Source organism: Aspergillus alliaceus, assembly GCF_009176365.1.
Source record: "Aspergillus alliaceus strain CBS 536.65 unplaced genomic scaffold BDW43scaffold_10, whole genome shotgun sequence".
NCBI lineage: Eukaryota > Fungi > Ascomycota > Eurotiomycetes > Eurotiales > Aspergillaceae > Aspergillus > Aspergillus alliaceus.
Genome location: NW_022474693.1, coordinates 207085 through 217642, shown reverse-complemented (window position 1 = coordinate 217642; position 10558 = coordinate 207085). Strand labels below are relative to the sequence as shown.

General features: G+C 49.0%; 5 protein-coding genes across 5 annotated transcripts; 3 read left to right on the top strand and 2 right to left on the bottom strand.

Moving 5' to 3' along the window:
- Positions 1–1744: 1744 nt before the first annotated feature.
- BDW43DRAFT_298509 (uncharacterized protein) lies at positions 1745–3019 on the top strand (the record flags this gene model as incomplete). Its single annotated transcript, XM_032044564.1, has 2 exons — positions 1745–1776; positions 2224–3019. The coding sequence occupies 2 exons, from the start codon at positions 1745–1747 to the stop codon at positions 3017–3019; spliced, it is 828 nt and encodes a 275-aa protein (XP_031902747.1).
- A 105-nt stretch (positions 3020–3124) lies between these two features.
- Positions 3125–4376, bottom strand: BDW43DRAFT_15793 (uracil phosphoribosyltransferase). The gene is made up of 5 exons (XM_032038559.1): positions 3995–4376; positions 3748–3895; positions 3594–3694; positions 3340–3544; positions 3125–3282 (listed from the first exon to the last, which is right to left on the bottom strand). Exons 1-5 carry the CDS (start codon positions 4167–4169, stop codon positions 3231–3233), a joined length of 681 nt encoding a protein of 226 aa, XP_031902746.1. The 5' UTR covers positions 4170–4376; the 3' UTR covers positions 3125–3230.
- Positions 4291–4813, bottom strand: BDW43DRAFT_15813 (uncharacterized protein). Its single transcript, XM_032038567.1, has 3 exons — positions 4576–4813; positions 4518–4530; positions 4291–4427 (listed from the first exon to the last, which is right to left on the bottom strand). Exons 1-3 carry the CDS (start codon positions 4776–4778, stop codon positions 4413–4415), a joined length of 231 nt encoding a protein of 76 aa, XP_031902745.1. The 5' UTR covers positions 4779–4813; the 3' UTR covers positions 4291–4412.
- A 74-nt stretch (positions 4814–4887) lies between these two features.
- BDW43DRAFT_308720 (methylmalonate-semialdehyde dehydrogenase) lies at positions 4888–6962 on the top strand (the record flags this gene model as incomplete). Its single annotated transcript, XM_032046556.1, has 8 exons — positions 4888–5007; positions 5072–5254; positions 5322–5492; positions 5572–5736; positions 5793–6585; positions 6634–6735; positions 6790–6840; positions 6889–6962. The coding sequence occupies 8 exons, from the start codon at positions 4888–4890 to the stop codon at positions 6960–6962; spliced, it is 1659 nt and encodes a 552-aa protein (XP_031902744.1).
- A 472-nt stretch (positions 6963–7434) lies between these two features.
- On the top strand, positions 7435–9986 carry BDW43DRAFT_15722 (permease for cytosine/purines, uracil, thiamine, allantoin-domain-containing protein). Its single transcript, XM_032038550.1, has 10 exons — positions 7435–7691; positions 7746–7775; positions 7827–7894; positions 7940–8156; positions 8207–8552; positions 8606–8687; positions 8760–8848; positions 8899–9187; positions 9240–9270; positions 9336–9986. Exons 1-10 carry the CDS (start codon positions 7604–7606, stop codon positions 9752–9754), a joined length of 1659 nt encoding a protein of 552 aa, XP_031902743.1. The 5' UTR covers positions 7435–7603; the 3' UTR covers positions 9755–9986.
- Positions 9987–10558: the final 572 nt, after the last annotated feature.

The window sequence follows — 10558 nt, the reverse complement described above, 5'->3', positions numbered from 1 at the left end:
GACATCAATGCAGGCACTGAACGGCACGTCCAATGAGGTTACCGTATCCACATATGGAAATACGCCTACCTGCAAGGACCCTCGGTATCATTGATATCTAACCAAGACTATACAGCCGAAACTTACGGCTTCTGCACGCAATGTGAACTGATATCAAGCAAGTGCCACTTGGAAAACAATGCGGCAATTGTCCACTACAACTTCCCCGATGCTTCCGCCGGTGACTTCACCCAAACAGGTTTGCAAAAGGTGTTCTTCACAAATGCCAGCATGAATGCGATGATGGGTACGAGTATGTACGACACCGGTGCCGGTAACCCCATACTACTTTGCGGCGGACGACAGTATGAGTTTGGCTGGTAGGTCGGCGCCGAACTCTACTGAGTTCCTGAAGAGCCTTCATGGCGCCTACACGTATATTATCGGTTCCAATACCACTATCTACGATATCCAGTACGACTGAGTTAACAACACCGTCACCCGGTTTGTACCAACCATCAGTCACACGTCTGCGAGCAACGTCTGGCAGACGACTATTTCACACCTCAGAAACTGATATCCCACCAATCCAACAGACAGCAGGTGCAGCCACCTTTTAGTGCACAGCCCAACAGTGTGCCGACCAGGTCACCGCATCATTTAGCAAAGTGACCATCGCTCTGAGGACCAGTTCTCTCAACGCACAGTCAGCTCTAACGGCGCAAGCGACGAGAAACATTACTCGTAGCGCAGACCGCGAAAGCACCATTGATCACGCTGGTTGTGGTCAGTTTGCTGTACACCGTGCGTGGCTTAGTTTTCGCCTGCCTTGCGGTCATGGCTGTCCGACATCGATTGCCTGACATCTAGTCCCGGTTGAGCATTGCCGGCCTGGTTGCGGATCGATTCGAGGATTCTCCTACCTGGACTAGGACGAGAAAGGAGTACCAAATGTTTGATGAGTCTTCGGGCAAACCGGCGAAACGGATTGCTGTCGAATCGCCGGACAGCGATGGGGCTTATAGATTTACGACCTGGACATCTGAGTCGGGCTCTACGCTGCAGTAGAAAGTTTTGGAGTTCATTAATACCTAAATCAGGGCTGTGGGTTTTGCTTTAATGCGGCAAATACGCGATCACTCCGTTGAGGTTGATGCTAATCTCAAGGACCCAAGCCACCCAAGCTCAACCATATACGCTCTAAACTAGAAGAGAAAGCAGGAAACAGAATAAAGTGGAATGAGCTATTAGGTCTAAAATCTAATAGAAGAGCTTTTGGAAATACATCATATTAAATATAGTTTTTCGACGTTATTGACGTGTTGGAGAGTTTATTATGCACTAGATGACAGAATATTGCATGACTGATGTTCATATTATGAGCAATGCCACCTTTATAGTCATTCGATCATGGTGGTGTACCTACTACCTCTTGGATTCGTGTAGATACTTACTAATCTGTTGTAAAGAGTCCTCTCAAGATATATATTTGTCTACTTTTGAGGTTCAACTCCAAAGGCTACGCAGCCTTAGTAGCTAGTATTTCTCCATGGCATGACATGATCTTTGCCTTTGAAGACATGAAAACATCTCTCTAGACGGCTAATTGTGTATCGCAAATCTTTACTTCATACTGGTGCGTTGTAGTGGTATGGAGACTGTTATCTCTCTCTCGTCTTGATTGGAATGTGATAGATTCTACGGCCGAGACAGCGAGATATCAGCACGGTGGCGACGGATGAACGGGCTCGCAGATCATTTCCCCATGGAAATCCAGTCAAGGGCATCTTATTGGGGGTATTCTGGCTCCTGAGATAAGGTTAAACTTGAATCCATGGTTTCACGATGAAGCAGCTCCAGTTCTTGGAGAACCAAACTCCCAATGGAGGGGTCCCGAAGGAACGTGCTATCAGTCAATGGTCTCCCATATATAGACTTTGCCAAGCTGTCGGAGGTCAAAAACAGCGCCTCAAGAAATATTCGTTCGCCTCGTATTCTTTTTCCCGTTGACAACCGAGACAACTGAACCCCAATCCGTCACATTCAGGGGCCAAGCTAGCCTGATGCCAAGAGGGGACTTAGAATCCTGCCGTCTCGCCTTGAACAGTTTCGGGTTTTTCTTCTCTTTACTTTTTTTCCTTCGTGGTCGTCGATGTTTTTTGTGGTCGTTGTGAGCCAGTAGTGGTCAAACGGGGGCCCTCCAGTGGCCGAACAACATGCCCTGATGCCTCTTACTGCGCGAAGCGACCACACCCAGCCCTTTCAGTCTGGGGAGTTCGCGTTGGAGTGTATCGTGGCGACTTGCATTGGCATCGCCTGGTATAATTGCATTGAACTCGTGGTCTTGTGCTTTACAACGTTCAAACGATACAGCGGATGTTATTTCTGGAGTCTGGTCATCGCCTCGATCAGCATTGTCCCGTTCGCCCTAGGCTATGCCCTGCTCATCTTTAACATCTTCCCTAATTATTTCGCCGTCGCGATCGAGGTTGTAGGCTGGTGGGGCATGGTCACCGGCCAGTCTATGGTTTTATGGTCCCGCCTGCATCTCGTCGTCCACAATCGGAGGATCCTGCGCTGGACGCTGATCATGATTATTGTGGATGCCTTCTTGTTTCATATTCCAGCCTCGGTCCTCGAATTCGGCTCCTACTCGCCCCACGCGGAAAAGTTCACCCATGCTTTTGACATCTTCGAGCGCATCCAGTTGGTGGGTTTCTCAGTGCAGGAAATAGTCTTATCGGTCATCTATGCGTGGGCAGCTGTTGAAATGCTGCAAATGCTGCCTCGGGGTCATTATAAGGGCATCTTCCTCCAGCTCTTGATCATCAACTTCGTTATGATCTGCATGGATGCCGCGGTGGTGGGGGTTCAATATGCGGGGTTCTTTCGCATCCACGTCTCCGTGAAAGCGATGGTCTATAGTATCAAGTTGAAGATGGAATACTCCATCTTGGGGAGGTTGGTTCGTGTCTCCGTCGTTCCTGTGCTATCAGACTATACTCCGAGCGATCAGGCCGGTTCTATGTCTCACATGTGAGGTGGTTTCTGTATATTGGAAGGCTCTTTGTCAATATTTCTGTCGGATGTGTATATGCAGTCATGATAATTACGGTACAAATATAATGGAATCTTCATAAACTCGCTGGTGCTGATCCTGACACCTAAGCCAGGCAGATCTATATGGCTAAAGTCGGAATCAAACATTGATTCATAACACTGTATCTGACGCGTGAAACTTGGGCCAAGGATCAGGTACCGTAATATCTATCGCCAAAGTCGCCCAATCCGGGATCAATATATCTGCATGAGCTAATTAGCGAGCAACCAACGCACAAGAGCAGCTCTCAATACACATACTTCTTGGACGTTAAACCACTATCCACTGCGGCAGTAACGATCCTAAGTGATGGAAACTTGTCCGAAACAACGCCAAGACCCTCCTGCGAGGCAATGACATTGACCAGAACGATAGAATCCTCCGACACACCATGACTGAGAAGAGTCTCGACTGCTTTGATGACCGATCCGCCAGTTGCAAGCATCGGTTCTAGAAGGAGCACAACTAGAATTGTTAGATTGGGAGAATACCTTGGAGTTGGAGGAGACCGTACTATTGTCCATAATGTTAGATGGCAACTTGGAGTAGTAAATGCGAGCTAAACTCGTGGACTCGTCTCGCTGAATGAGTAGCTTGCCAAAGCTGAGCGGTCCCCTAGAAGAAGTGAGGGAGTGCTATAACAAAATGTGGGATTGCAAAGGACTGACATCCATGTCTGCCGCAGGGCTTGCTCCATGCTTGCGCCTGCCCGTAGAATACTCACACCACACACCCCCTTGGTGAACCGAACACCCTCAAATGTGCTGTGGATAGGCGTTTGGACAAGGTACCTTTCTGTGGGGACATGGTTGAGCGCTTAATCAACATCATGTTAGCATAGCGTTCTATCTCCCTTCGCACTCTTCCTGTACTCCTGATGAGCTTTTAACGGGGTGTCGAAGTAGCTCTCCATACCTTGGCCAATGAGCTTGGGAGTCACCCTTTCCATGGCGGAACAGAAATCCCGGTGATCTGTATTCATATCGCGAATGATAGTCATCAGACTAAGAAGCTGTCGATCCTGCTCCAAGACGGTGACATGCCGAGGTCCTTCAGTTGGTGGAGATGTCGTCCCGTTGGCTGGTGTCATTCTGTGTCACAGATGTTTCCACGAAGCCTATGTGAGGAGGGAATATTGGGTGAAAAGGCCTCAATATATTTCGGAAAAGGCTTCCTAAGCTGCAATCAAAAGTAAATAGCGATTTATTGTACACCGACGGCGAAGCAATAGTCGGACTTGGTGATCCTCTCTGATACCTCGGATAAGATAAGGCTTATCAGACACAACAGAGAAGATAAGATACTTGATAACGCCGGTCTATCGGCCAGCAGTTCAATCTTCGATTGTCTTTCTTTAGCGTGAGATTGAATAGATATATATACAGCAAGTCACCGTACATATCCTAGGGAAAGAAGAATTGTAGAGGGGTTGACATACCTCTTGTCCTGCCCTACAGCCCTAAGTAAATATACCAACCATAAGCCTTACTACTTACCACCTGTAATGCCGAAAGGCTGCTACCATCGGAGGCTTCAAGATCGCAGTCGAGGCCAGCAGAGTGATCTCGAGACTAGTGATCTTCTTCCCCCCACAGTGAAGGTAGTTATACCGGAAATTGTTTGCAAGGTGATATTCAGCGTAAGATGCTTGGTGACCCCACAAAAGGACGATCAGCAAATGAGGGCATTGAATGGCCATGTGATTATCAGCACGTGTTATGTAATAGCATAGCGACTGATAAGCCCCAACTCACTTGCTCGAAGCATTTATTGTCTTCACTTCCGTGCTCCCTAGCAAAACCAAGGAAATGCCAAAGGCCGTGGCTCGCTCCCGTCGGGTACGGTACACGCCGTTTGGCCGAAAGGCCTCCAATGCGAGCGACGATACAGTTGTGTCGTCCAGCAATCATACCGCCGGTCAAGATGGGGTATGTTATGCTAAACAAATTGATCTCTGCGGTGACACTGAGAGAAATCGTCCTGGCTATCTAGGATGATCCGTCGGCGTGCAGTTCCGGATCGAGTCCGGCCAAATGCAACGGCGCTGGGTCCATTGAATCGGATAATGATTTAAGCTTAGCGAGTACCCAGTCGCGCCCTACGGTGTTGCATCTATTCATCAACAATACACGCGTGATGTCCAAGTCAAAGGACTGGACCAGTGTCCTAGACCCGGTGAGACCTGCCGAAAGGCGAAGACGGCAGAGCGCCCGGTTCGTATAATCCGCTAATGCTGGCGGAGGCCACGCAACGTCTCGTATCTAGGGTACCGGGGAGTACTCGTGAAGAGATTCAAAGTGCGGTCGATGTGGCCCAGGCAGCACAGCCGGAATGGGCCGCTTTGGGATTTCAAACGCGGAGAGAGCATCTTCTGAATCTTGTAGATGTGCTGAGGAAGATGACACCGGCTATCGTACGATCCTGACCCCGTAACCGAATACAGTGACACTGGACCTCCATGACTGACGTATTTCGCTACTTCGGGTGGGTAGGTGACATGTCTTTGCCGAGAAGTGGGCAAAACCGTTGCAGACGCAAAGGCAGAGGTTTTCCGCGGTCTTGACTGCATTCATGCCGCATGTTCTATAGGCCCCGAAATGGCCGGCATGTATCTGGGATCTGACCCTACCTTACTTCAGACCTTCTACGAGCCATTGGTGGGTCCGCCTGCATCAGCTCGTTTCCGATGAGAGACATTGACAGGGGCTTTTAGGGCGTATGCATGTCCGTTACTCCGTTCAGCTTCCCTTTTATGATCCCTTTGTGGTCCATGCCGTATGCACTGATTACCGGAAACACGGTGGTCTTAAAACCATCAGAGAAGGCTCCATCGGCCTCATCATTCCTAGCAACGGCGACCATTGAGGCCGGATTCCCACCTGGAGTGTTCAATATTGTCCATGGAAATGCGGCCGCCGTGCAGATGCTCATCACCCAGCCCGCGGTGCAGGCCGTGAGCTTTGTTGGCTCTGAAGCGGCTGCGAAGCAGGTCCATGACCTCGCGCGCAATTCAAACAAGAGGATTCAGGCCGAGTGTGGAGGCAAGAATCACGGAGTGGTCCTGGAGGATGCGAATGAAATGTCAACCCTGTTTGCGATCGCAGGAAGTGCCTTTGGGGCAGCGGGGCAACGATGCATGGCGATGAGCGTCGCGGTATTCGTGGGAAGCACCCGAGAATGGATCCCTAAGTTAGTCGATTTGGCTGAGTCCATGCTCGTCGGCTGTGGTGTGGAGGCTAAGATTGGGCCACTGATTAACCGAACAGCGACGGCAAATGTGACTGGGTTTATTGAGCGCGCGATCGAGGAAGGGGCAGTACTTCTATTAGACGGACGGGACGTGGAGATTCCGGAATACCCTCACGGGAATTTTGTGGGTCCGACTATTCTGACTGGAGTGGAAACGTACATGGAGTGCTATCAGAAGGAGATTTTCGGCCCAGTCTTAATCTGCATGGAGGTCGAGACGATGGATGAGGCGATCGAGCTGATCAATCACAATCAATGTACGGGTGTGGTGACAATGTTTCCGCAAGCTCACTGACATGATACAGATGGTAATTCTTGTTCTATGTTCACTACGAGTGGTAAGAACGCCAAAGCCTTTCAGCAACGCGTCAATGTTGGGCAGATTGGAATTAATATCCCATTAATCGGTAGGTTCACCGGTGGAGTATGTCTCTGAACAATGTCTGAACTAATGGAATCAGCACCGTACGGACCTGCTATTAGAACGAGTAATAAAGACTCTTTTCTAGGAGGTAAGCACCCTTCACTATGAAATATAGGCCACGACTCACCAGACTTAGAGCGACATACTCCTGGGAAGACATACTGGCCGTTTTTCACCAACACCAAAACTGTATCCTCCCGCTGGGATTAGGAAACAGTACCCCGATATTAGGAGGGATAGGCTGGGGGATAAGGTGTATATCATGGTTAGATCTCATCCTAAGCCTTCTTTAGTGTAGTGAAATGAGTGCATCGCGGTTAACTCGAAAAGGACAATGGTCGCTGTTGATTGGGTCTGCTATGAGTATCTGAAAAGTGTACCCGAGAGAGAGATAAATGGGATAATTGAACTGACCAACCCCCGAATGAAGAGGAGTGAGTAGTGTTGAGTATGTTTGGATACATGATTGCTCTAACTGTACCTTGCTGAGGGCGCACAATCAGACCTGACCATAACTCACGAGGCAGATAATCATGAGAAAGCAAACAGAATATGCACCTAAGTCCCGTTCTTTTTGATAAATCGTGAACCCCATTGTTGACGTTTCATAAACACATCTTATTCGCCGCCTTATTGTCTTATCTGCATGGTCCGGAGCCTAACCTATTGGCTTCAGTTATTCTGGCTTATCACTAATTCACCAGATCGTGCAAAGAGGTCCAGCGCTCTTCTTTTACTACTTAAGCAGTGGGAACCCCTCGTCGTTGACAAGGTGCGTGTGCCTAGGGATATACCTGTGTAGCCTACTTTACGTTGAAGTTGCAGCAATACACCCTCTGGAGTGACCAGCCATGTTACGATTCGCGAAGCATGTCCGGGAGAGCACCAAGCTCAGGCCTGTGCAGGATAATGTTGAGGCCTCGCGGTGGGTCAACGAAGGTAAGTTGCAGAAGGGGCATTAATTGAAATCGATAACTAAACATGGATCCCTAGATCTGCTGCCCACACCTCTTGAGAAGCAGAGTACTCGACCCCTTTCTCTTTCACGCGCCCAGACGAACTGATCGGATATAGCGTGGCACTGGTGGAATTATGCGACCTTCTACTGGTCAATCTCATTCACGAACTGGACCCTGGGATCAGTATGCTCTCGTATCGCTCTCTAGAACATTCTCTGACTATGCTAGACAATGGTCGGGATCGGACTCAACTGGTGGGCTTCGATCCTGGTGATCTTCATCTCACAATCTATTTCGTCAATCGCCATGGCGTTCAATTCCCGGGCGGCCAGTGTTTATCACATTGGCTTCCCTTGTGTCGCACGCAGCGTCTTTGGCATGTGGGGAAGTTACTATTTCGTCGGTGCCAGAGCAGTCATGGCCGTCATTTGGTACGCGGTCCAGCGTAAGTGATATCCATGATCTTGAATGTAACTTTCATCGTAACCGTCCCAGTGTATTCCGGGGCGCAGTACATGTCCAACATATTGCGCTCAATCTTTGGATATCACTACACAGGTATCGGCAACCGGCTCCCAGAGAGTATCGGTATCAGCACGTCCTTGATGATCGCATTTCTTCTCTGCTGGTTAATTCATTTGCCATTCTGCTACTTCCGGCCATACCAGCTGCGGAAGTTCTTCTGGTTTAAAACGGCCGTCTCATTGCCATCGATGTTTGGCTTGTTCATTTGGGCCATGGTGGATACCAATGGTCGCATAGGGAGTCTGTACTCTTCGTCATCACAGTCAACCAGTGCGACAGCGTGGCTGATCCTCGCTGGCATCAATAGCGGTCTGGGGTATATTCACCTAGGCTAGCCCGAATACTCCTCCCATGTTGACTGTCAAGTAGGAACACTGCAACTCTGATCACGAACCAACCTGACTTTGCTCGTTGGGCTCGCAGCCGCAATGCCCCTGTTTGGACGCAACTTGTACGTTCTGCACTGCCTTGAACGTGGCTTAGGTAGTAGAGCTGACACATCTTCGCGTTATCCCTATCGCAGGCTGTGAACCCAATTGCAGTAACGTTGTCTGCTAGTCTGGGAATTCTGTCCACGAGCGCCGTCAATGTCAAATACGGCACCGACATTTGGTGCTCCCCCCTCTTCTCTGTCCACCGGGGTGTTTGCTAACTCCGCATAGGAATCAATGGGACATGCTCAGCCTCATTCTTGACACGTACTGGTCACCGAAGACCCGATTCGCCGTATTTCTTTGCGCATTTGCCTGGCTGGTGCAGATCTTAGGAACCAACATTGCCGCGAATATGATCTCGTTCGGATCGGACGCGGCCATGCTCTTCCCTTCGTACATCAACATGCGCCGGGGTCAGTTCCTCGCCCAGTTGCTCGCTTGGGCAGTGTGTCCCTGGAAGATCCTTGCGTCTGCGGCCAAGTTTCAGACCTTCCTTGGCGGGTACGGTATTTTTATGGTGCGTAGGCTAATTTCGAAGGCTAATAGACAATTCACTGACAGCTGTTTAGGCCAGTGTTGTTGCTATCATGCTGTCCGACTGTAAGTCTCTCGGATCTCGTACTACCTCTATATAGAAGGTTGTTCACGGTCGCTGATATGTGCAGACTTTCTCTTAACGAAGGGGAACGTTTTCGTCGCCTCGTTATATACTGGCAACCAAGCAAATGAGAACTATTACTACCATCGTGGATGGAATCTGCAAGCCGTGGCAGCCTACATCGTCGGCATTGCCCTCCCCTTTCCGGGGTTTTGTGGTCAGCTTGGCGCTACAGTATCTACAGCTGCTGCACACATGATGAACCTTGCCTGGATTCTTTCATTTATGACATCCTTCGTGTTGTATATCGTGATTTGCTCCATCTGGCCGACGCGGAATATGCGCTACGTGAAAGAGAAGGAATATTCCTTTGAACAGGTCGCGCCCGGAGAAGCATATCATGACTCTGAGACCCCCAGAGATGAAGAGATTGTGTGTGAGGAAGTAACTATGAGCAAGGGGCTGCCTAACAACACGCAGTTGTGAATATCCTGGGTGTATTTGGCCATGAGACATTTTGTACAATTGAAGTACACGTAATCAATCTCTTGGTACTCATTCAATGAGGCGTATTTTACAAATATTCGTGTTTTGACTCTTTGAGAATCATTCAAAGGCATATTGGGAGATAGAACACGCCGGGAATATGTAAAACAACTAGAGATGCTATCGCAAAGAGGAATTACACACATCTACATACTGTGGCTCTGGATATTGCCACACAGTCTAAGTATTTCGAATACGGTATCTCGATCTCCTTTCCACTCACATGTCTATCCAGGACCTGGCTTTTTCGGCCAAGTTAGAAATATGGGTTCTGCCTTGGTGGTGGTCGAGAACGGTCCAGCCATCCAATATTGGACACTGGTCACCACTGGGGACGGGGTCGTCAAATGGCCAGTTCGCAACATAGGAGGGGGTTAGAGAGACAAAGGAGAAAGCAAGCTAAGGCCACTGTGGCTCACGCGATAATTCACAGAGCATTTCATAAATATATTTATTGGTTCATGGTGAGTGGTGGTCGGTAGTTGGGCCTCGTCTCAAGTTCCGAGCATATTACCAGGGTCTGAGTACGACAGATCTCGCACCATGTTTTCGCCCGCTCAACATATAGAAATTGCATAGGTTAACAGTATCTGGGGCATCCTGTCCGGGTATTGTAGAGCATCAAGGTACCCAAAATAGACAACAGTGCTTCACCTCACAACTCGCTACCCAATGTAGCAAGAAGTGAATGAACGTAACTTTGTCCCTCTGGATTTTCTTTGTCTCGGCGTTCTACAATTGATG

What these genes read in the sequence shown, in the direction of transcription:
- BDW43DRAFT_15793 (XM_032038559.1), bottom strand. Translation starts at nt 4,169, where the DNA reads ATGACACCAGCCAACGGGACGACATCTCCACCAACTGAAGGACCTCGG. An exon ending in GCCCTGCGGCAGACATGGAT is followed by an intron (nt 3,695 to 3,747) that starts GTCAGTCCTTTG and finishes CACTTCTTCTAG; the next exon opens with GGGACCGCTCAGCTTTGGCA. An exon ending in AGTGGTTTAACGTCCAAGAA is followed by an intron (nt 3,283 to 3,339) that starts GTATGTGTATTG and finishes TAGCTCATGCAG; the next exon opens with ATATATTGATCCCGGATTGG.
- BDW43DRAFT_15813 (XM_032038567.1), bottom strand. Translation starts at nt 4,778, where the DNA reads ATGGCCATTCAATGCCCTCATTTGCTGATCGTCCTTTTGTGGGGTCAC.
- BDW43DRAFT_15722 (XM_032038550.1), top strand. Translation starts at nt 7,604, where the DNA reads ATGTTACGATTCGCGAAGCATGTCCGGGAGAGCACCAAGCTCAGGCCT. An exon ending in CATTTGGTACGCGGTCCAGC is followed by an intron (nt 8,157 to 8,206) that starts GTAAGTGATATC and finishes TAACCGTCCCAG; the next exon opens with TGTATTCCGGGGCGCAGTAC. An exon ending in AAATACGGCACCGACATTTG is followed by an intron (nt 8,849 to 8,898) that starts GTGCTCCCCCCT and finishes AACTCCGCATAG; the next exon opens with GAATCAATGGGACATGCTCA.